Here is a 22,554-nt window from a genome sequence, read left to right on the forward strand (position 1 = left end):
TGGGGATCGGAGTGTGCAGTAAGGATGCTCCATAGCAGGGGACAATATGGCATATTAGAATGAGGTATTTCCCTCTGAAAGGCTCCCTGTCTCTGTTGAAGCACACAGCACTGGTTCGATTGCTTTTGTTAGCTGCACAGATAAGATAAGAAACATCTCCTGTGATCCATGAGTTGAAGAGGTAACTCACTGTGATATGAATGCATTTACCAGCTTAGGAAATCTTGATAAGTTTTGTTGTTTGGGTTTTTTTTTAATTAAAACACGGAGTTTCCACTAATTGCACACCCATCTTCCTGATACAGGAGCACTTGTTTGTGCAGAGTTCATGCAAGAGGCACTATTTCAGCATCAAATTCTCTCTCTTTTGTCTGCAGTCTGCTTTCAGGGTGTTTACTTCAGTCTGTATGAAGTAGAAATATCAACTAAGGATCAATATAAAATGGATCGGTTAGTAGAAAATCTAAAGGAAAAGGACTTGGTAAGTATTTTATTATCTTTATTCATGATTTTCCCCCTTGCATTGCAAACAGCATGATGGACAAGGACTGCAAGGGCCTCATATATTGAGAAAGCAGAAGTAAAGACCCCCAATGCCAAAATGATAATTGCAAAACAAAAGACATCACATACCTGCCTTTCTCCCTTGTGGCTGAAAACCAGGCCCCACTCAGCTGGATACTTACAGTTACACTGCTGAATACTTACGGGCTTCTGGGAGCTCTGCAGATGTTGAGATTTATCCTTTTTTTTAATGGGAGATTTCCCCTGTGTTCTATTATCTGATTATCTGAGGCTTTTTTTCCAGCACACTGGGGTCTTTTTGTTCCCAGCATGATTGTCACAGTCTCCTTGTGACTCCAGGGGATAAACCTCACCCCTGTGGAGCGCAGCACCTGCACCTCTACTGGGATTTGTGGTTAGGTTGGGTTTGGCTTTGCTGCTGCTGGTTGCTCTCTCACATCTGATGCTTCCTGTAGATTCGGGGTTGTAAATTCACAGCTGAGAACTCACGGCTGGCTGGGCACATCCTCCCCTCACTGTAAGTTGGCAGAGGCCCACGAACTGCCTGGAAGTGCTGTTGCTGTGCAGCACTGCTGAAGAGCTGCCTGCTGATGTGCAGCTTCCCACAAGCAATGTACCACAGCAAGTGTTCGTTGGGGATCCCTGTAGGAAAAGCACTCAGAATCCCTAAGGTATTGATAAAACTATCTTTTATCGGTAACAACGTGAGAAGAAAAAAAGGGGATATCAAAGACAAGCTTAATGTCCCTTCACATGCAGGTAACCCTAAACTGTGCAGCATCGGTTGGATCTCCGGTTGGGGCACAGATCTGTCCGTGCTGCAGCTCATCTTGACGTGGAATCACAGAATTTGTGGAATCACAAAATGATTTTTTGGTTGGAAGGGACCTTAAAGATTATCCAGCTCCAACCCCCCTGCCGTGAGCAGGGATATCTGAGGGGACATAAGCTTATGGATGCTATCCCTTTTTTCTTCTCCCATTCTTGCCAATTAAAGATATTTTAATCAATACTTTACAGAGTCCATGTGCCTTTCTTGCTGGAATCTGTGACAACTGCGTGTTGAGGTGCATTACACCATGTTTGCAGCACTGAGGGTTATAACACATCCTGCCAAGCCCAATGGATCTGGGCTCGCTGGAGGGGTTGGCAAAGATGAGATACTTGAGTTGTGGCCATGAGCAGTTTGGTATTGAAAGCCGTCGGGATGTCATTTCCCTAGAACTTCCTTATCCTCATGTATCTGTCAAACTGAATGAATATATCTCCCTTATTTCAGTGGAGAAGCAGGCACAGCCCCTTTTGGGTGTGCTTCTTCCCCTTAGCGTGCTGTTGAGTGGCCCATGGGTGAATCCACTTTGGTGGCAGCTCCTCAAAGTGCAGATGAAAAACGCCCTCCATCTCCTTTCTCTTTCAGTGGCCAGGCACCCACCTTGTTCAGGGCCCAAGTGAAAATGAAGGGGTGACTGGGGCTAGATGGGGTTGCCTGAGGCCGGTTGTACTCCTCTGCATGCCGACTGATGTGTCTCTCACCTCTGTGTGAGGTGACTGCTGCCTTATGGCTTGACTTTCCTCCTCACCTGCCTGAAAATCATCCTGTCCATGAGAAACCACAGCTATTTCATTGAGCTGGATTTATGCAACAGAGATGCTGGCTCTTATCCCTTCTGCTCCGCTGGCTTGAGACAACTGGAGCATGGAGCTGCTGTTCTGAATAGTGAATATTACACTGAAATTGTTCAGCATTTCCAAAGTTTGTCTGTTGTCCTGGAAAAGTGAGGCTGTGGGCATTAGTCCAATCCTCTGTTATGTCTGAATATACTGAATAGGATCAGTGACGTTTCACAGAGCATTAGAAGCCTCAGGGTTACTCAGTTCCTGTAAGTTTCCTGAAAAGATGTGTCTGCGTGGAAGAAAGAGATCCAAAGGGGTGTCCCTACAGAGGGAAAGGCAGTCCAAGCCAAGCTCTGCAATGAGGCATCAAGCAACACCCAAAGATGAGAAAAGCCTCAATAAGTGCACGTATCTTTTTAGACATGCGGTCATCCAGCTCTGAGACAAAGTTGCAGACGTCTCTTAGACTCAGCAGATTTTTTTTTTTCCACATATTTATTGATACTGATGCTGCTAATAAGCAAGCTGCATGGCCTGAACTTCAGTCAGGCTTGTGGCTGGAACAGTCACTTGTGTTTTGTCAGATGCTGGTACCAGCTTTGCTGTTCCTGCTGGGAAAACCTTCCCCTGGGGCTTTGGAAAGTAATTCCTGGCTGAGATGCCCAGGTGCTTTTGAACTAAAGGCACTAAAAGTAATAACCTTGTTCATTAGTTACACCTAGTTTGGCTGAGCTTATTTATTTTTTAAGGAACAGGTGAGAGGAATTTGAGAGCTGAATAACAACATAAAGGGAATGCTTTTGATTACAGGCCCCAGTTGACCCAAGTGACATGAAATTAAGTGTCCTCCTCAAAAGGGAATGAGCTGGTAGTGTTGGCACACAATCAGGGCTTGTTGACAGTTGTTCTGAGTTTAAAAGTGTGCTAAGGAGGAAAGGGAGTGGTTGCTCTAACTTTATATGTGTTTATTATAGGCAATCATCAAATATTTACAAGACCAAGGAGCCCTTATCCTCCTCACTTCCTCTGCCTTGGCACGAGATGATGGTAAGACATAGCTCTGTAGAAACCAATACCCGTGCTTAAACATCCTGCTGTGTTTTGGAGACGGAGGGTGGGTGCCCTCAGTCTAAACAAAACCTCTTGCTTTCTTTCATAGGGTTTGACCCCAAGGAGCCTGACAGCCTCCTGGCCCTGTTCCTGTTCACCTCATCCCGGTCGGTGTGCCTGAGAGGTAGGGAGGCTCCTTTTGCTGCATTCAAACACTGTGTTTTGGGTGTGGGGTCCTCACCAGAGGATCCTCACAGACACGTTCCTCTTGAAGAGCTGATTTCCCTGCTCAGAACCACGTACAGCTTTAGCACAAAGGGTGTTTTTAGAAGAGGAGAGAGAAATCCCAACTCTCTAGCTATGCTGTGTTTTAAGCTGATCTAAACCAGGTGCCCCAACTCACGCATTTGCTGCACATCCTTGCCCCTTTGCAGAAAGTTGATGGGAGTGACAGATAATTACTTTTCTCCCTCTTGGGTCAGTTTTCAGCAGCGTCCACTCAATGAACTGTCTTTTATGTGCACGTGGAAGTCTGACTGCTTCAGAGCTTGGCTTACATCCCTAAAGGTGCACCAGAGCCGTGTTCAGGGAGGCAAAACGACACATGGGACTTGCTGGACTCTGCGTGAAGCTGATGTGATTTCCTAAGCCAGCAGTAAAAAAAACCTGCCCTAACAAAATAAGTGAATTTTCTGCTGAGAAAACAAATGAAATGAAAGGTCACTGCTGGCATGGGGAGGGAGGGAAGAAGTGGGGAAGGGGAAATGCTCCCTAAAGAGCAGTGAGGGTTTGGAGGCTCAGCTGTATTGTGCGACTTCTCTGCGGTGGGATCCGTAAAAACTGGTAGTGGAATGGTGACGACTGGTCAGGGTGTGTGTCCAGTGAGGGAGGGAGGTGGGTGTTGGGCAGGGCTTTGCTGCCATCAAGGTGAGTCACAGCTCTGGGATCCGGGAGGTGAATCCAGGCTGTTTGCAGCCCCAAAACATGCTGCTTTTCATGCCAAACAAACACAGAGGCACTAAATAAGAAAACAGGTTGCACAGTTGGAACCTGCAGATCTTGAAATAAGAATGAACTTCGACCTCTGTTGCATTTGCCTTAGATTTTCTCTGTATGTGTTGGCTTTTTGCTGCACTCTGGGTGGAAGTATTCACACTACCATTTCTTCTTGTGGACATAAAGTTACTGCTCTGCCTCCCCTGGACAGCTTCATCCACACACTTCCCACTGCATCCACCCTACCAGTAATACTTCTAGCCTTGCAGATCCCCAAGCCAAGGTATAAACAGGGGCCTTTTGCTCTGTGGAACTTCTGGCTTGCTTTTTGTTGAGTCATCCTAGGGATAAGCCAAAAGACTCTTTATGGCAGCACACATGGGTTTCAGCACTGGCTCTGTCTGAGCCACGGCTGCCGTTGCCCACGGAGCTGCACAGGACATACCCATCTCCCCTCCCCGGAAGATGAATTGGCAGAAGAGCCACATCCAAGCATGAACTGCTTTGTCTTTTCCGGTGTTTAAGCTATGAACTTTCTCCTTCAGGATCCACATATGAAGTGGGCTTGTAAAACGGGTGAAGACGTGACAGCAGCTTGGCAGCGCGGGGTGCAAATGTCTTTGATGCCTGAATTCAGACTTTAAGGACCTAACTTTAAGGACATGCTGCTGGTCTTAGCGTGGCAACTCTTCTAGTTTCTTTTCTAGGTGTAGGAGAGAGACAGGCTCCTCCTGAGGCAAACTGAAGATCCCAAGTGCCAGGTCAAACCTGGGATCAGGTTGTTGCTGTGACGCCTGAAGCAAGGGCCTGAAGTTGGGTGAGGTGAAAGGAAAGGATGCCTGGAGAGCAGACTGGAGGTGGGAGCTGACCACTCAGATATTGAAATATTGCTGACCAGATCCTCAACAGGCAGAAAATACCCTCCAGAGCAGAGGAATTTATTCCTGAAAGGCTGACTGTGAGCGTTGTATGCTGGGGGAGAGGAGAACAGGGCAAGGAGGTATTTATCTTGAAGAGGGTAACTGTGGAAGAAGGTGGTGGGACAGGAGAGGGCACCAGGAGTAAGGAACATCCCTGAGTGAAGATGTTGCAAGATGGCCGGTGGGAAGGTTTGGGGCTGCAGAGCAGACATTGCCCGTGGCTGGTGTTGATACTAAAGAGGCGGCAAAGCCTGAGCGGCCAGAGACCAGCTGGTGGTGAAGCAAAAAGGCAGGGGAAGAGGATAACATTGAGTAAACGCTCAACGTTGTTACGTGTTGTGATCTGAATGTTGATGGCTTCCAGATGTTTTCCCTCTGGTGCCAGCAGGACTCCTGCACATGCTGTCCCGTTTTGCCTCCGCGAGCGGTGTTGCCCCAGCCAGCCCTGAATGTCTCCCGAGTCCAAGACCTCTTCTTACTGGGATTATAAACCTTTTTTGATTTAGGGTTTCTCTTTTCTATGAAGATAAGCAGAGGGGTTTGGGCTTGAAAAGGGACGGTCACCGAAGACGTCAGGGGTGGGATGCAAAGAAAAAAGGAAGGTGAAGGACGGACACGTTTGAAGTCATTCAACTCAGACTCAAAGCATGAATAATGTTTCCCATTTCAAAACAAGCAGCCTCTGAATTTGTTCCTTTCCTGTCCAGACAGCCTTTGGGAGGAATGTAGGGCAGGCGTAACCAGCCTGCTGTGCAGACGTGCCGCAGCGTTCCTGAGCTAGCAGCAGAGGCAGGCAGCTGGGAACCAGTTCATGGGGACGCCTGGGCTTGCCAGTAACAAGGACCAGCATTACCAGTGCAAGGTTGGGCCAATAGACAAAGAAAATCTCACATCTGGGAGGGGAAGAGAAACGCCTTTGCCTGGCTGGGAAGAAATGTCGGATCATAACACGCAGATGGGCCAAGCCTGTGGGTGCAAAGCACCAACGTCAGCCTGCTGGGTTGCAGCAGATGAAGCTGGATAAGTGTGGCTTGTGCAGGAGCTCGGCTGAGAGGCTCTGCATATCACAGCAGCTCTCCAGGCATTTCCAAACACCGAGAGGATGCTGCTCTGCCAAGCAGAGCCTACTGCCACTGTGACACGTGTGAGGGTGGGCACCCTCGAGCCTTGGGACTTACTGATCCCTGCTGGGAGCTAAACCCAAGGCTTTTACAATACTGTGCAGCATACAGGGTAGAGTGTTGGTCCTGCTGGAAGCACCAACTGTTTCCAGCTTTAGAAAATCACCCAGAGGTTCATGTTACTTATTGATAGGGTCCCCAGATCTGCTTGAGGAAGTCTGTATAGTATACCCCTGTCCCACTCCAGTGGTGTCTTCATGTGAAATGCATCCACCCAGGTAGAGATGGAGCTGCTGAAAGTTGCATCTGAACGGTGATCTGAAACACAAGTGATCTGAAAATGGTGCTAATCTAAACACCCTGCACAGACAACCCTAAAGTTAAACAGGTTTAAAAAACCCAAAACAAACGCCGTGTATTTTCAGAGCTCCAACTGTCTGAAATGTTGGATTTAGCAAGAATTGCTGGAGTGAAGGGACTTACACCACTATGTGTGCGATCTTACCGTGTAATTTCCTGCGGAATGGGGCTAGCTGATAAAACAGCAGTCTTTCATCTTAGTTTAATCCACTTTTGACTCCCACGTGCAATTCTTTTTTACTTTAAGCAGTTACAAGCATCTATCAAACCAGGACATCGCCCCTGGGGCTAGCTTTTTGTGGGTTGGCTTCTGGGGCTTTTTCATAGCTTTCATGTACTCTTTGCATGTAACGGTGAGGTGATTGGGGGAATATAATCTTTTTTTAATGTAAGTAAAATTCTATTATTTTCCTTTCGCAGCTGAAGAGCCCGATCCAAAAAGTGATAGAGAAGATGGTGACAATAATGACATCTCATTAAAAACCACCTCAGTTTTGCCTGGGCTTCGCTATGCCTTACAGAAAGCCAGTTCTTCGAGGGGGGACACAGTCAATACCAGCATACGAATCAAACAGCACTTCCAGGAATATGCAAAGCTTGATCAAAATACACAGCGCACCTCTGGCCAAAACAGTGAAGTTCCCCTTTCCTCTGTCCTCTCACCAAGTGAGGATGAATGTACTAATCCCTTCAAAAAAAACTCAGAGCACTCCTTCTCCCAGCTGCAGTGTTATCTCTCCGATCCCAGCAGCTATACTCTGGAAATGTCAGCTGCCTTAGGATGTTTGACTGGGGCTGTTCAGTCTCTTTGCTGCGATTCGGTGGCTGGTTGTAAAGAGGATTTCTCTTCAGCTGCACCACCAGACCCTGTTCCTCCCAACAGAGCAAGAAAAGTCGGAAGTGAAAACCTGGAGCCCACAGCGGGGCTGGACAAGAGTGATGAAGGTCCCACAAAAGACATCAACTCGGCCAGCAAGCTGTGGGTGCAGCAGAGCAGGAGGAAATCCAGCCGAACTATTGTGGCCAGGAAGAAATGGTCACCCCTCAAGATGCAAAAGCATCCTGTTGGAGACAGTGGCAAAACCAGGAAAGCAACCAAGAAGAAGAAAATCTCTTTCTCTTTTCCTAAAAAGCCAGGGGTCAAGGCCAGTTCCAACGAGCCCATGCTTAAATTAGCCAATTTGCAGTTTCCACATAGAAGGAAAAGAGGTAAGTGCTATATAAATGGGGCTGATTTCTTCCTGCTTCACTGGGGTATCCAGCTGGTGTGCTCAGGGTTCTCCAGGAGCCATGTCTCCTCACCACCCTCCTGTGCCCAGAGCAAGCAGACATCTCCTGAGAGCATCTGCACAGGTCTGTGGTGATTTCTCCACAGTCTCTTGTTCAACCTTGGTAGGACCGCAGGGCTGTGACAGGGGAGTTCAGTGAAGGTGCCTGAAACCTGATGCTGTGCTCCATGCTAGTGCTTTCCTTTGCTGGACTGACAGACGACACCCAGTTGGGGGGGAGTGTTGGTCTGCTCGAGGGTAAGGAGGCTGCAGAGAGACCTGGCCAAGCTGGAGCCATGGGCTGAGCCCAACTGGGGGGGTTTCACTGAGGGCAAATGTCGGGGGCTGCCCTTGGGCCACAACCACCCCCAGCAGGGCTACAGGCCTGGGGAGGAGTGGCTGGAGAGCTGCCGGTCAGAGAGGGACTGGGGGGGTGAGAATGAGCCAGAGTGTGCCCAGGGGGCCAAGGAGGGCAACGGCATCCTGGCTGGTGTCAGCACTGGCGTGGCCAGCAGGGACAGGGAAGGGATCTGAGCCCTGGGCTGGGCACTGGGGAGGCCGCCCCTCGCTGAGTGGGTTCAGTTTTGGGCCCCTCACCCCAAAAAGGCCATTGAATGACTCGAGCGTGGCCAGAGAAGGGCAACGGAGCTGGGGCAGGGTCTGGAGCACAGGTCTGCTGGGGAGCGGCTGAGGGAACTGGGGGGGTTCAGTCTGGAGAAGAGGAGGCTGAGGGGAGACCTCCTGGCCCTCGGCAACTCCCTGCCAGGAGGGGGCAGAGAGGGGGGATGAGTCTCTGGAGCCAAGGACCCAGCGCCAGGCCCCGAGGGAATGGCCTCAAGCTGCCCAGGGCAGGGTCAGGCTGGCTCTGAGGAAGGATTTCTGTGCAGAAGGGGCTGTTGGGCGTTGGAATGGGCTGCCCAGGGCAGGGGGGAGTCCCCGGGATCCCTGGAGGGGTTGAAGAGTCGGGCTGAGCCAGCACTGAGGGAGCTGGGGGAGTTGGGAACAGTCAGGGGGAGGTTAATGGTTGGAGTGGAGGAGCTTCAAGGGCTTTTCCAACCCAGATGATTCTGGGATTTTGTGACTGTTCACAGGGCAGTCAGACAGGTCCTGGTCATTGCATCCCTTGCCCGCAGACTGTCGATGGCTCAGGGAAGAAGCAGTTGCCAAAGCCATGCTCATTGCAGGCTGCCTGTGTAACCATCCACCCTACATGGTCACATTGTGATCCTCTGAAAGTCAATTTTCTTGCTGTAGCCTTGAGGAAATGAGAAGTGTGAGATTGATCCCACCCAGATTACTCTGCTGAAAGCTGGTACCTGGCCTGAGCTGCTCATTCCGTGTGTCACAGATTGTCCTCTGAAGGCTCCTGTCTCACTGCTGAGGATAGGCCAAGCCTGTCCTTTTGAGCCAGCCTAAGCCTCTCCCTGATTTGCTCTGACGCTCCAAGTGGGTGAAGACAAATCTCAACCTTCCTAATGAAATGTGGCTGAAAACATCCAAAGGAACCTCTTCTGGCATTTACATACATCATTGGTAGCAGCAGTGACTGTGGAAATGGGCTGTCCTGCTGCCCAGGGAGGGGCACGGTGTCTGCCCACTGCGGGCTGAAGTCAGCTCTAATTTACAGTCCATCGAGCTCTGACCTGGGCCACGTTGCCTCAAGTGGCGTTGCTGATGGATCTGGGAGAGGTTTTTGTGTGCTTCTTGGAGAGGTAAATAAGTATCCTCATGGTGCAAGTGCACCAGGCAGGAATTAGAGTGGCTTATCCCCCGAGAACACCTATTCTAGGTCAGGAAAGCAGGCTTTTAATGAGCTTAAGGAGTGATCCTTAATTTTTAATAACTGCTTACTGATCAGTTACATCAGTAAGAAACCCCTTTCTAAGATCAGATGCATAAATCAAGTCACTGAAGAGTACTCTGCTGCTGCCAATCACTTCTAAAGCAGTCCTTCCACATTCCCAAACTGGATATTTTGCAATTACTCCTTTCTAATATGAATATGCCTCAAACCAAAAGAAATGCCTTCCCTTTTCCCTGTCCCAGGTGCGGAGGTCCTGTCTGCAGAATTTGTGCACAAAACACAGTTTGAACCTGTTCAGAAGGAAACCTCAGATCCCGATGATCCTAGCTTGGAAACAAAGAGACCAAAGACACTGAAGATTCCAGTCACGAAAAAGGTTCCTGTTGCTGAGACCATCACGAAGCCCCTGCAGTGTAAGATGTGGGAAAGTGTGGCTAACAACCCATCAAAACCTCAAGCCAAAAAACGAGCAGAAAGTGGTAAGAGTGCTGTTCCCTGTGAAAATCTTTCCTTTAAAAGCCGAGCCATGAAACACCACAGTCAGATCACCATGGGCCTTACAACATTTAGTGCTGAGGGTAATGATTGAGGTCTGAGTGCTGCTGCCCCTGGGCACCCAGTTACGTGTAGTGGCATAAAACACGAAGGTGACCGTGAAAATCACCGTTACAGGATGCACAAACCACATGGGGTCTCTTCTGAGTCTTTCTGAGCCTTCAGTTTGCATCCATGGCAGACTGCTCGGATCGTTTCAAAAGTCTGATTTTTAGCTGCTGAGCTTGGAAACTGCGTTGAGGACAGAGCATTATAATCTCTGCTTGTAGCCAGCATATGCCTAGATTTTCAGTCCATGACGTTGTAAATCTGGTCATTTTAAAAACGTTGAATTGTCGCAGCCTTTGCAGACAGACTGCAGCAGATTTAAGAAGGCAGCGTGGACAGCCCCTGGGTGTAGCATTTGCAGGTGCTGGCCGGGAGTCTGCTGTTAAACTGAGAACCAGTATTACGGTGCCAAAATAAATGATGGAACAGGAGAGTCATTTTCTGTTAATTTGTCATGTTTCCTCACACTCGCGTTTTGATGTCCTCTTTCAGATCGGCCTCTGGTCCTTCTTTTCCCCCTTCCTCGGGGAGGTGGAGGCTTTGATGACTGGTTTAGCCACCTCTGCTAGGTTTATCCGTTCTTCATGGTCTTTTTTTTTTGCCACGTGTTCCTGAAACGTGGCACTTTTCATAGCCTGTGTGTATCAAACACAGCCCCTTGTTGCCCTTGTCACCTGGGGGTTGCTGGAGCAGATCTGACCAGTGCTCTCTCACAGGCAGGATGTCAGGTGGGTCCTGCTGAATGCCAGGGTCTGCCAAAAATGCAAAATGAAGGGTGTTTAGCAGTAAGAAATACTTAATTTATATGTCTTACTATGCAGTTCTCAAGGAAATTAAATGTAACACGTAGGACCAGCACAGATGTGATTTAATAAGGTTTTACTTGAAGAGAGATTTTTTTTTTTTTGTGGGTTTTAGTAGAGGGCATTAACCTTGTTTAATGACTTCATACTGTTTTTACAGACATGAGCCTTGAGCCATGGTGAGGGGCATTTTTAATGCTGAAAACTAAATGAACACGTATTTGCTGTGCTCTGGCTGCCTTTGGGAGCCCCCAGGTTTCTGTGTGTGCTCTGAGTTGTAGCTCAAGGGCAGGTTATGCTCTTGAGAGGGTGTGCAGTGGGAAGCATGAGGACACAGGTGGTTTTTCTGTGTTTTAGAGATTTGGGGGTTTTTTGGAACTGTGGATTATTGAAAGCATAGCACAGGGTTTATCTGTGAAGATGGCAAATACTCAAACTAGAAGAAAATTTAAAGCAAAATAAAAAGGATTAAGGGAACACCTAAAATATCTCAGGTTGTATTTAAGTGGCCAAACTGCTCTGTGCACAGAGGGGAAAGTTTGGTCACTCTGGATCCAGAACCTTTTATTTCTGAGAATAAACCCCCTTCCTGAAGTTGCTTAGATTCCCAGCTCTGGATTGGTTTGTAGTAGCCATGGCCTACATGACCATGGAGATGATTTTTTTTTTTTTTTTAAGTTCAAATTCCATGTTGGAGAGACACTGCCAAACTGAAAGCCTGCTTTGAACCGCTTCTCGAGGCAGAGCTGTGCAGCCTTTGTTTGTTCTCTGACTTTGTTTTCCTCATGCAGAGTGGAAAGAGCCATTCTCTGTCCTCCCGAGTGAAGTTGCTTCTCAATGCCACGGAGCCAATAGCCGCACGAGTGAGACTCACCCAGGAGGGGTTGCTGATCTTGGTTTCGATCTGAAGAATGACTACAAGTCCCACGCCTTGAACTTGCTGGCTGATCTAGCTCTGGGTTCTTGTGTTCCTTCGTTTATCCCCAGGGACAGCAGGGTGTTTGCTGTGTCCTGCAGCCCCTCCAGCAACTCTGCAAAGGAGCAGCAGAGTCATCACAAACACAAATCCTTGCGGGTTGCTTCCGACCACGAATACCACCGGGTGGACAAGCTCGCCAAGGGAGCCACCTCTACTAGCAAAGCATCACCAAACCAGAAGGTCCCTCCTGATGAGCAAAGAGACTTAAATAATGTGGTCTCTATTCCCAGGGAGAAAAACCCTGGGATTTTCAACAAGAACAACAGTGTGAGCCCCAGCTCTGCGAATGTAAAACCCCATGCATTGCTCCCAGCAGAGACTCAAGAAGCTGCTGAGGTAAACAAGCACTGCTTCATCTCCGCCGAGCACTCCTACGCCTCACAGATGCCTGAACACTCCAACAAACACTTGTATCATGGAGGTGTCCCCTACCCTGGCCTAGTACCCTTCAGAAATGGAACCGGGAACCCCCAGTCAGGAGTCCTGATTGGGAAAGTCCTGCCTTTCCGCCACCAGCAGAACAGCACCCAGCTGCAGCGGGCCTTCCAGGCCTTGGCCATGAGGCACAGGAGCAGCCTGATCTCCCCCAGGCAGAAGGAGGATTTCACCAAGTCCCACACGGTGAACATCCATGGCAAGTCCATGAAGGTGACATGCCACTGGGAGGCAGAGTACCTCTTCAATCTGGACAGCAGGTACACCAACGATGCCCTGGAGAGAACCGTCGTCCGCGCCCTGCACGGGTAAGTCAGGCTGGAAGGCTGCCTGTCTCTTGCTGGATATCTGAGGTGCTTTTGGAAGGGGATTTGCTCTTTTTCACTTTGCTTTGCATGATAATTGCCTCTTTCTCCATGTTCAGATGCCCAGTTTTACTGTGTTAAAGCCAGTGTGTCTTCCATGCAGAGGACTTGGGGGTGTTGGTTGATGAGAAGTTCAACATGAGCCAGCACCGTGTGCTGGCAGCCCAGCAAGGCCCCGTGTGCTGGGCTGCACCCAGAGCAGGGTGGGCACAGGGCGAGGGGGGATTCTCCCCCTCTGCTCCGCTCTGGGAGAACCCCCTGCAGGGCTGGGTCCAGCTCTGGGGCACCAACAGCAGAAGGACACGGACCTGCTCCAGCAGGGCCAGAGGAAGCCACGGAGATGCTGGGGGGCTGGAGCCCCCCTGTGAGGACAGGCTGGGAGAGTTGTGGGGTTCAGCTGGAGAAGAGAAGGCTGGGGGGAGACCTTAGAGCGGCCTCCCAGGGCTGAAAGTGGCTGCAGGAAGGGGGGGGGGACTCGTCATCAGGGGGTGTAAGGATAGGATGAGGGGGAATGGTTTTAAACTGAGAGGGTAGGTTCAGATTAGATCTAAGGCAGAAGTTTTTCCCTGTGAGGGGGGTGAGGCCCTGGCACAGGCTGCCCAGAGAAGCTGTGGCTGCCCCCTCCCTGGAAGGGTTCAAGGCCAGGTTGGACGGGGCTTTGGGCAACCTGGGCTGGTGGGAGGTGGCCCTGGCATCTTCCCCCATGGCAGGGAGAAATAGGACTAGATGGTCTTTAAAGGTCCCTCCCAACCCAACCCATTCTATGATTCCCGTGGCTCTGCAGCTAGAATTGGTACCTAGAGCCATGAACCAACATCCTCCTTGGCTGTGAGTTTCTGTTTTTTTTCATCAAGATGGAAATCACGTCAAGTGATCTGTGCCTGTAGCTGGGCATTTGCAGCTGCTCTGCCTGGGGCTCAGCACCATGGGGGACCAGGAGCTGAGTTACCTTGTGCTAGTCAACTGGAGGGAGGATGAAGATGTTTCAGGCTGTGTTTGCTTTCCCTTCCAGGCCCTGGGACACTGATCTGCCCCATGACATGAAAGATGTGAAGCTGATACTTCATATGTGGATGGCTCTCTTCTACAGCCAACCCAGCAAACTCCTGAGCAACACGAGGAAGGTGGTGAAGCACAGCAACCCCGAGAAGTATGTCTCAATACACAGCACTGGGGACTTTCTTGAGCTGAGTGATGATGGTGAGGAATGGTTTGAGTTGGAGACGTGCCCTGCAGACTCTCGGTCAGACCCTGACCAGACTCCCAGCAGCTCTCTGGATAGCACCACAGATTGCCAGGGAGTTTTCCACCCAGAGGAGAGCCCTGCAGACTCTCAGACTGACACTGATGGGAGTGCTGGTCTTGTTGATAGCACTGTATCATCCTCTTCAGGGGAGCTGTCCTGTGGGGAGGAAGAGCCTTCCTCCACAAGCTGTTGTGAGAGCCTTTCCCTCGCTGATGAGAGCCTGGCTGTGAAAGACAAGCAGCTGGCAGTCATTCCTGCGGATTGTGTGTGTGATGTCTTGACCATCACTGCGGTAAGAGCTTGGGGTTTGGGGGATAAGGGTCTACAACACTTTGCACTTATAGGAGTAGGATATTTCGAGAGGAACGGAGCAAATGTCCTTGTGGACTTTCTCTCAGTGGGGTTCCCCAAAGCAGGACAGAGGAATGTCCCCCAGAATTTAGCTGCCCCAAGTGACTGCCACACAGATGTGCTCAGAGTCACCATAAAAAAACAGCTTTCAGGCCACAGTCTGGGTTTGGATATCCTCTTGGACTGAGCTGGAATCCCCAGGTTCTAGCTCAAGCCCTGTCCAGAGGATCAGGGTCTCTACTTGTGTGCTCTCCAAGGGGGAGGAATCCCAGAGAACTGAGCAATTAAAGTCTGGAACTCGGTGTGTCTTCCTGGTTTCAGCTGCAAGCTGTGTGAGCTCAGATTAGGTCTCAGAGCTGCGCTTAACTGAGGGAAGAGAGGAACCACAAACACCCCAGACTGGGACTCAAAAGCCTGCCTGTCTCCTGTGGGAAGCTGCCTTTGCCTGCCCACAGTTTGGGGACACGGTGCAGCCTTTCCTCCACTTTGGGAGAGCTGAGGTTTGCTGTCTTGGAGAGATTTCCCCCCCATAGATAGCAGTGCCATGCTTTTGCAACGTTTCCTTCAGCCTTCTGGTGAAGTCAGTTAATATTCCACTCTGGGTAGGGTTTTTAAAATTAATTTTTACAGTTTCTATGGTCTGCAGATGGTCAGGAGCGGAAGTACCTGGGTAAATAGAAAACATGGGTGTCTGCTGACATTTTTCAAGCCTGAATTCTTGAACTAAAATAATTCCTTTCAAACTTCCTCTCTGAACAAACAGGCAGCTACCATAGGGCTGCAACTGTTTTGCATGAAGAAAAAAACATCCGAGTGTTTTTTACCCCCTGGGCTCAGTGCTGTGGAGCAGGCAGAAGTGTTTTGAGGGGAAATGTGGAATCACTGTCCCTAGTGTCCATATAGCTTGCTTGGATAGATAAACTCAGGAGAGATAAGAGGATGCTGATTACACATATTACTTCTGGGCACTAGCTGATGGCCCCTGCACAGTTGGGTCTATTTTTAAGCCATTTCATGGTGTAAATAAGATAGAAAGTTTCTAAACCTTTCCCTGGCTGTCTGTGGGACTCTGCTTGCTGGCTGCAGTGGGGATGGTAGTGGCTCACATGGGGTCAGGATTCAACCTGGACTTATTTTAGAGACAAACTCAAATTAATGTCCTCAGGTGCTGTTGGAGTGGTTGTATTCACAAAGTTTGAGCATTTAAAATATTCACGTCCTCCTGCGCGGGTGTCTCAGCTCCTGGATTTGCCTCCCTTGAAGATTAACCTCTGAATTGTGTTGTTTCAGGAGGAGCTGCTCAGGGAGGGACTGTCGGATGCTACGATGGCCCCCAGCCCTTCCGATGAGCTCGGCCATGCCAGCAAGCCCAAAGATGCACTGGGCAGGGAAAACCTGTGCAGCCAAACTCCAAATTCCAGTACATCTCCCTGGAGCAAAGCACCGGCTGCGCTGGGTGGACACAGAGAGCAGGAGAAGAGAGGGTGGGCAGCAGGGTCAGGGGGTGGCCCCGGCCCTCCCGAGGATGGGGAGAGCATGAGAGACTCTGGGCACCGTATGGAAGTTGTGGATGGCAGCCGGGCCCCCAGTGATGGGCCTCATGCCTGTGATTTGATGTCCTTAGAAGCGAGTCCCAAAAGTGCAAAGCCTGATGGAGCCAGTGGGGAAGGCAGGGAATCACAAGACCCCTTCAGACATCCAGAAAAAAAGGAAGAAATGAAGGCGGGTAAAAAAGAGAAAGAGGACTCTGAATATGAAAGCACAGTCCTGCAGCCTGTTGATTTAGAATTTTCTGAAAGTGGTGATGCCAACACAGAGCACAAACACAGCGAGCAGAAGCAAGGGAATTTGGTATGTCCAAAGGACTTTGGCATTCCCAGAGAGGGCCCTGTGCCCACCCCCACTGCCATAACATCCCCCCGCCCAGGCAGATCAACACCAGTGCTGTCAGATGGGACTGGAACTGGCCCTCGGGGGCTTCCTGGTGAGGTGGCACCAAGCCTGGACACACTGCAAGAGCCCCGGGAGGCTCTGGCTGCCTCAGGTGCAGAGACAAACAGTGTTGGTTTGGCACACGCAGCCAGTCCAGCCGACGTGGGGTCACCTCGTGACAGCAAGTTGATGCTGCCGTTACAGGCTGCTCCCAGCCTTGTCTGTGGGATGCAGCCAGACAGCATCACAGGCGACTTGGGACCTGCTGGAGAGACGCTCGGGAATGGCTTAGTACAGAAAGATGACGATCGTGCGCCCTCTGCAGAAAAGCAGGCGCCTGCTGGGAGCAAAACTGCCAGCACAGCTCACCTTGAGCCACTCTGTACCCAGGGACTGTCTCTAACTTTGTTGCCCGACTCCAGCTCTGTCTTCCTCACATCTCTGGATGAAGCAACAGATTCCGGGGCTGCTGCAGAGCACCAGGAGGCCACGGCAAGCATCCAGTCTCCATCCCAGAGCGGCTTGGGAGGGAGCAGCTGCATTTCCCAAAGGTGTGGAGGCGCTGTTTGTGCTGACCTCACTTCACTGAGCACCAGTGAATCAAACCCAGAAAGGAACACGGTTTTGGTAGAACAGTGTAGCAGCCCTTCTGGCAACCACCCAGGTGTGTGGGATGAGTCCTCTGGAGCAGGTGATGGCCAGGGCTTTACCTTGGACTTCACAGCCTTAGCAGGTGACTCTGAAGCTGAGGAGAGCGATGGTGTGTGCCTCGGGAGTGACAAAACAAACACAGGGATGGTGGCTAACACACCACAGGAGCCAGAGACCTCTCTTCATCACCTCCTGGAATCAGAGCCCTCCTCCTCGGTGAGAGAGGGGATGTCTTCCACGAAGCAGCCCTCCAGGCAGCAGCAAAGCTCTGCAAACGGTCTGTCCTCACCTGCCTGTGGAGGCTCAGCTCCTGCTTCTCCCCGCAAGCGGGACCCTCTCCCCCATGGCAAAGACACAGACACCCCCCGCCACTCAGAGCAAAGCAAGCACGGGCCAGTCCTGTGCCAACCCAGGAAGCCCTGCGAGCAGGCAGCTGCTGCAGAGGTGAGAGTGGCTGCTGAGAGCCCAGGCTGCTCCTCAAAGCCCAGATATGCAGAAGAGGTGAAAAAAGACCTGGGTCAGTGTCGTGCAGAGCCAGTGGAGAGCTCCCCTGTGGCTGTGCTCGTGTCAGGTAACGTGAGCTCGCTGCCTCTTTCTCTTCCACACAGCCACAAGGCAGGTCTGCACAGCGTCGAGCCGGACTCGGTCCTCACCGTGCACCCAAAAACGTGTTCCCGCAGCGTGAACCTGGCTCCAGATGGTGCCCCAAGGCCCTACTGTGTGGGACAGCTGCCACCAGGCGCCTGCTCTGGGTGTGCCAGCCCCGACGAAAAAGCAGCAGACATGGCAGTGAGCTATGAGAAGGAACCTATCCTGCAGGAAGATTCAGAAGGAGGAAGCAGCAGCCCTCTTGCCAGTCCTGCAGCTTTTTCAGAGGGGGAGTTGCTCGTGTCACTGTGCCAGCCCCAGTCTGCGTGTAACCACGGTGAGGCTGAGGCATCCGATGCATTTCCTGATCTGCACGGTGCTGGTGTGGAGGTGGGAGAGGGAGGAATCCCCCCTCTCCCTTTCCCAACATGGCCATTACGTGCACACGGGAGGCTCGCTGGAGAAAGCCTGGAGCTTAGCGATGCTGGAGATCTTCCGAGGGCAAAGCAGCTCCCCAGCAAAGACAGACACATGGGCTTGACCTCTGAAAATCTGTTTGAGACTTTCTCCAGCAATTCAAACCAGGAATATTCTGGGGGGACTTCACAGTCCCTGTTTACAGCCGGGGGTTCCTACAGCACGAGATCCAGGGATGCTGCAGGCACAAGGACTAACTGCAACTCCTCCTCCGCGAGCTCGGGGCACGTGGAGGGGTGCAGTGAGGATTGGGGCTCGCTGGGCTGCTCGTGGGCTGAGCCAGGCTGGCCCGTTGGCCCAAGGGAAACCAACAGCGGGCACGTTCCACCATACGTCAATATTAGGGACAGCCAGGGGGTCGTCAGGGTCTACCAGAACTTCGTGGTCACCAAAAAGTGCCCAAAAGAGAGGGGGGGAAATTCGCAGCCTTCCAAGGGGCACAGCCACGGTGCTGGGCAGTCTCATTTGTTAAGGTCACTGATGGGGACTTGGAGGGGTTTTGAGGAAATCACCCAGCACACTTTGGACATGGAATGTCTCCGTTTCCATTATAAGCTAAAACAAATCCTAAGGAATGGGAAACCACCCTTTTCTACCTCCAAAAGCATCTTTCCACAAGACTTTTCTCCCCAGGTGATGTCTGAGACATTGCTTGTGCGAGAAGCTCCCAACCTCTCCCTGCAGAGCAGGAGCCCTCTGCGGGTGACACTCCTGCCCTCGGACCCGCGGCCAAGCGGGCTCAGCCAGCCCCGGCGACGCAGCTGGCGTGGGGACCCGTGCAGCGACACGAGGAGCAGGGCCCAGACCACGAGCCAGGGCCGTGCTGCTCCCTTCCACCTCAGCCAGCTCAAGCACAAAAATAAGCTAAAGGACTTGCAGGGGGACATCGCCGTCATCCTCGACGAGTACGCCAAGTTGAACAGGGCGCTGCTGAGCAGGGCTGAGGCGGGGAGCCGGGGTGCGGGGCCGGCGGACGGGGAGGCGGCGAGCGAGCGGTTGCGCGCGTCCCTCCCACGCAGGGTGGCCACCTTCGAGGAGATGATCGCGGAGCTGTGCAGCACGCTGCGCTTCCGCCTGCTCAGCGTGGCCAAGGAGGCCTGCAGCCCCCCCGGCATGTTCTACCTGGTGGAGACGGGCACGGACCCTTTCTTTGCAAGAGTGAAGGTAACAGCCGGTCCCGCCGGCCTGGACGGGGACGGGTGGCCCTGGGGTGAGAGCTGAGGGCAGCAGGAGCTGGTGCAGGGCAAGCTTGCTCAGCCCAACATGGATGGCATTTGGTTTCCTTAAGCCAGGAGCCACCTCTTGCTGTTTCATCTTGGCTCCCACCACCAGAAGTTAGAATCATGGAATCGTTTAGGTTGGAAAAGGCCTTTAAGACCATCAAATCCAATGCTGCCAAGCCCACCACTAAACCACGTCCCCAGGCACCATGTCTACAGGTCTTTTAAAAACCTGCAGGGATGGTGGCTCCACCCCTTCCCTGGGCAGCCTGTTCCAGTGCTTGACAACCTTTTCAATGAATAAATTTTCCCAACTATCCAATCTAAACCTGCCCTGGTGCAACTTGAGGCTGTTTCCTCTTGTCCCATCGCTTTGAACATCCCCCAGGCCAAAACAGATCAGAGTTCATGCATGAACAGCCCAAACTCAACCCCCACAAAGCGGCTTTTGCTTGAGCTCTTGGTGATGGGTTGGAAACTCTGGGAGGATGATTGCATGGGAGGGTTCGCTGCTCTGAAATAGCAAAGAAGCCCGATGCATGGTATGGTGAGATGCTCAAGGGGGTTTTCTCAAAGGTTTTTGCCAACAAAAGTAAATGGCTGCTTCCTCCTCCGCTGCCTGGAGCACACGGTGCCTTTGGCAACCAGACACCATAGGGTGCCCTTGACACCTGGTTGGGGTCATTGTCTCTTTCCTCTGTCCTCGTCCCCAGGAACGTGTGTGCTGGGAAGATGCTCTCCATACAAACCTCCTTACACGATTTGTGTTTCAGACCTTGCTGAAGACAGACGGCCGCGTGGAGATCGAACCGCCGAGCTTCTGCGATGCGGAACGCCTGGGCGCTGACCGGCTGCTCGTCGTCATCAGGAACGAGGACATTTCCTCACACATCCACAACGTAAGGACTGAGTCTGTCCTCTTTTTTTTTTTTTTTTTTGTTCTACCAGCACTATTTTTTAATATTAGGATTGGTTTTAAAGGGGGTTTTAAAATTTTATGCTATATATAGCTGCAGATTTAATTGTCAGTCTCAGCAGATACACTGTTCTCTCCACTTGAAAGAACAGTGCTTTATGAAGAGCTGTTAAAAACAAATAGTTCAAAAACATGAAGCCTGTCAGTTCTGCTGTCCTTCTGTCTCCCATTTTTAATCACTGAATAATGTGAGTAGCCCAGCTCAAAGGTGTTAGGCTGGGCTTATCTTGTGTAAAGCAGCAGTTTAGCCAGGCTTTGGCTCGTGGGCAGCAGTGAATAGTGCAGCAGACTTGAGCTGCCTGTAGCTCCCTGCATCACCGTCCACGGCCTTGGGGTTGGTCTGTAGAGACGCGAATGTTGGGGTGATGCAGATGAGGACAGGGTGGGCTCCCCAGCTCTCCTGAGAGCGGGTGTGAGCTGCAGAGAGGTACAAATGCTGTTGAAACGCAGCTGTGTGTGCAAAAGCCCGTCTGCCCTGAGCAGGTCCCGTGCTTGCTGAAGCTAAAGCACTCTCCGAACGTGGTGTTCGCCGGAGTGGACAGCCCCGAAGATATAACAGGTCACACGTACCAGGAGCTGTTTCATACCGGTGGCTTCGTGGTGTCAGACAACGAGGTGCTGGAAATGGTAACGCTGGGTGAGTCTCGCTGCGGCCTCTCGCTTGGGTGCAAACACGCCGTGTGGGCTCCCGGCCTTGCCCGCTGGTTTGCTGACACCATCTGAAAAGTTGCTGTCAGTGTCCTCGGCTCCCGCTTTAGGAGTGGCAATTCTTGCCCTCTGGTTGACACCTCAGACCCCATCTGGATTGTGGGTCTGGGTCAGGGCTCCCAAAAATATCTAAATACAGCGAGGGCCACCAAGATGACCGGGAGGGGGTTGATTGCCAGCCGGCTGAGCAGGAGCCAGCAGTGTGCCCAGGGGGCCAAGGAGGGCAACGGCATCCTGGCTGGTGTCAGCACTGGCGTGGCCAGCAGGGACAGGGAAGGGATCTGAGCCCTGGGCTCGGCACTGGGGAGGCCGCCCCTCGCTGAGTGGGTTCGGTTTTGGGCCCCTCACCCCAAAAAGGCCATTGAATGACTCGAGCGTGGCCAGAGAAGGGCAACGGAGCTGGGGCAGGGTCTGGAGCACAGGTCTGCTGGGGAGCGGCTGGGGGAACTGGGGGGGTTCAGTCTGGAGAAGAGGAGGCTGAGGGGAGACCTCCTGGCCCTCGGCAACTCCCTGCCAGGAGGGGGCAGAGAGGGGGGATGAGTCTCTGGAGCCAAGGCCCCAGCGCCAGGCCCCGAGGGAATGGCCTCAAGCTGCCCAGGGCAGGGTCAGGCTGGCTCTGAGGAAGGATTTCTGTGCAGAAGGGGCTGTTGGGCGTTGGAATGGGCTGCCCAGGGCAGGGGGGAGTCCCCGGGATCCCTGGAGGGGTTGAAGAGTCGGGCTGAGCCAGCGCTGAGGGATCTGAGGGAGTTGGGAACGGTCAGGGGGAGGTTAATGGTTGGACTGGAGGAGCTTCAAGGGCTTTTCCAACCCATATGATTCTGTGAAGATGGTCAGGGGCTGGAGCAGGAGTTGTACAAGGATGTTCAGCCTGGATAAGGGAGGGCGAGGGGGAGACCTCGGTTCTTTCTTCAGCCCTGATAGGAAGGAGCAGAGGAAACTGAGCCACACTCCTCCCGGATATGCGTCCTGATGGGACAAGTTTCACTTATCCTTTTAGATATTGGGGGGAAAAAAAAGTCACAGCAAATGTATTCAAATTGCCAGTACAGGATTCCAGTTTCACAATCCAGGTTGTGAGTCTCCAGCCTTGGAGATATTCAAACCTCACCTAGACAAAGCCCTGCGCTACCTCAGGTGGCCCAACTTTGAGCCAGGCTTGAGCCAGCGACAGCCCCAGACACTCCCTCCACCCTAAGTCACCTCTGTCCCTTGCTGTGTCCCCAGGCCAACTGAAGGAGGTGGTGAAGTTGCTGGAGAAACTGAACAGAAGCGGGAGGTGGAAGTGGCTCCTTCACTACAAGGAGAGCAAGAAGCTCAGAGAGGACATCAGGTAACGGCTCTGCGGTGGCACCCATGTCACCCCTGCTGTCCTCAACGCACCCGCATGGTGGAATGGGGTGTCCAGTCAGTGCAGGGACACGGGGCCAGTTAGGTGCCCTTGGTTGGGTGTTGGCTTCTTACAATACAGGTTTGAAGACTTTTGTTTAAATAAGAATTTTCCTTATCGGTGAGAGACCGTGTGCCTCAAATCTGGAATTGCTAGAGCTCAGCCTCTGAGCACT

The 22,554-nt window shown here is 51.8% G+C and overlaps 1 protein-coding gene across 4 annotated transcripts in view; it reads left to right on the top strand.

Annotated features, from left to right (window-relative positions):
* Window positions 1-378: 378 nt before the first annotated feature.
* Window positions 379-22,554, top strand: part of FAM208B (family with sequence similarity 208 member B) — a 31,033-nt gene continuing 8,857 nt past the window's right edge. For all 4 annotated transcript variants that reach the window (XM_026866029.1, XM_026866034.1, XM_026866042.1 and 1 more), the window contains exons 1-11: window positions 379-481; window positions 3,114-3,186; window positions 3,299-3,373; window positions 7,007-7,795; window positions 9,901-10,137; window positions 11,856-12,786; window positions 13,856-14,381; window positions 15,731-19,252; window positions 20,082-20,207; window positions 20,768-20,921; window positions 22,217-22,322. In XM_026866029.1, coding sequence (XP_026721830.1) covers window positions 443-481; window positions 3,114-3,186; window positions 3,299-3,373; window positions 7,007-7,795; window positions 9,901-10,137; window positions 11,856-12,786; window positions 13,856-14,381; window positions 15,731-19,252; window positions 20,082-20,207; window positions 20,768-20,921; window positions 22,217-22,322 — 6,578 coding nt within the window. In that variant the 5' untranslated portion in view covers window positions 379-442. The remainder of the gene's footprint in view (window positions 482-3,113; window positions 3,187-3,298; window positions 3,374-7,006; window positions 7,796-9,900; window positions 10,138-11,855; window positions 12,787-13,855; window positions 14,382-15,730; window positions 19,253-20,081; window positions 20,208-20,767; window positions 20,922-22,216; window positions 22,323-22,554) is intronic.

Source organism: Athene cunicularia (genome assembly GCF_003259725.1).
Source record: "Athene cunicularia isolate RWA chromosome 1 unlocalized genomic scaffold, athCun1 chr1_part2, whole genome shotgun sequence".
Classification (NCBI taxonomy): Eukaryota; Metazoa; Chordata; class Aves; order Strigiformes; family Strigidae; genus Athene; species Athene cunicularia.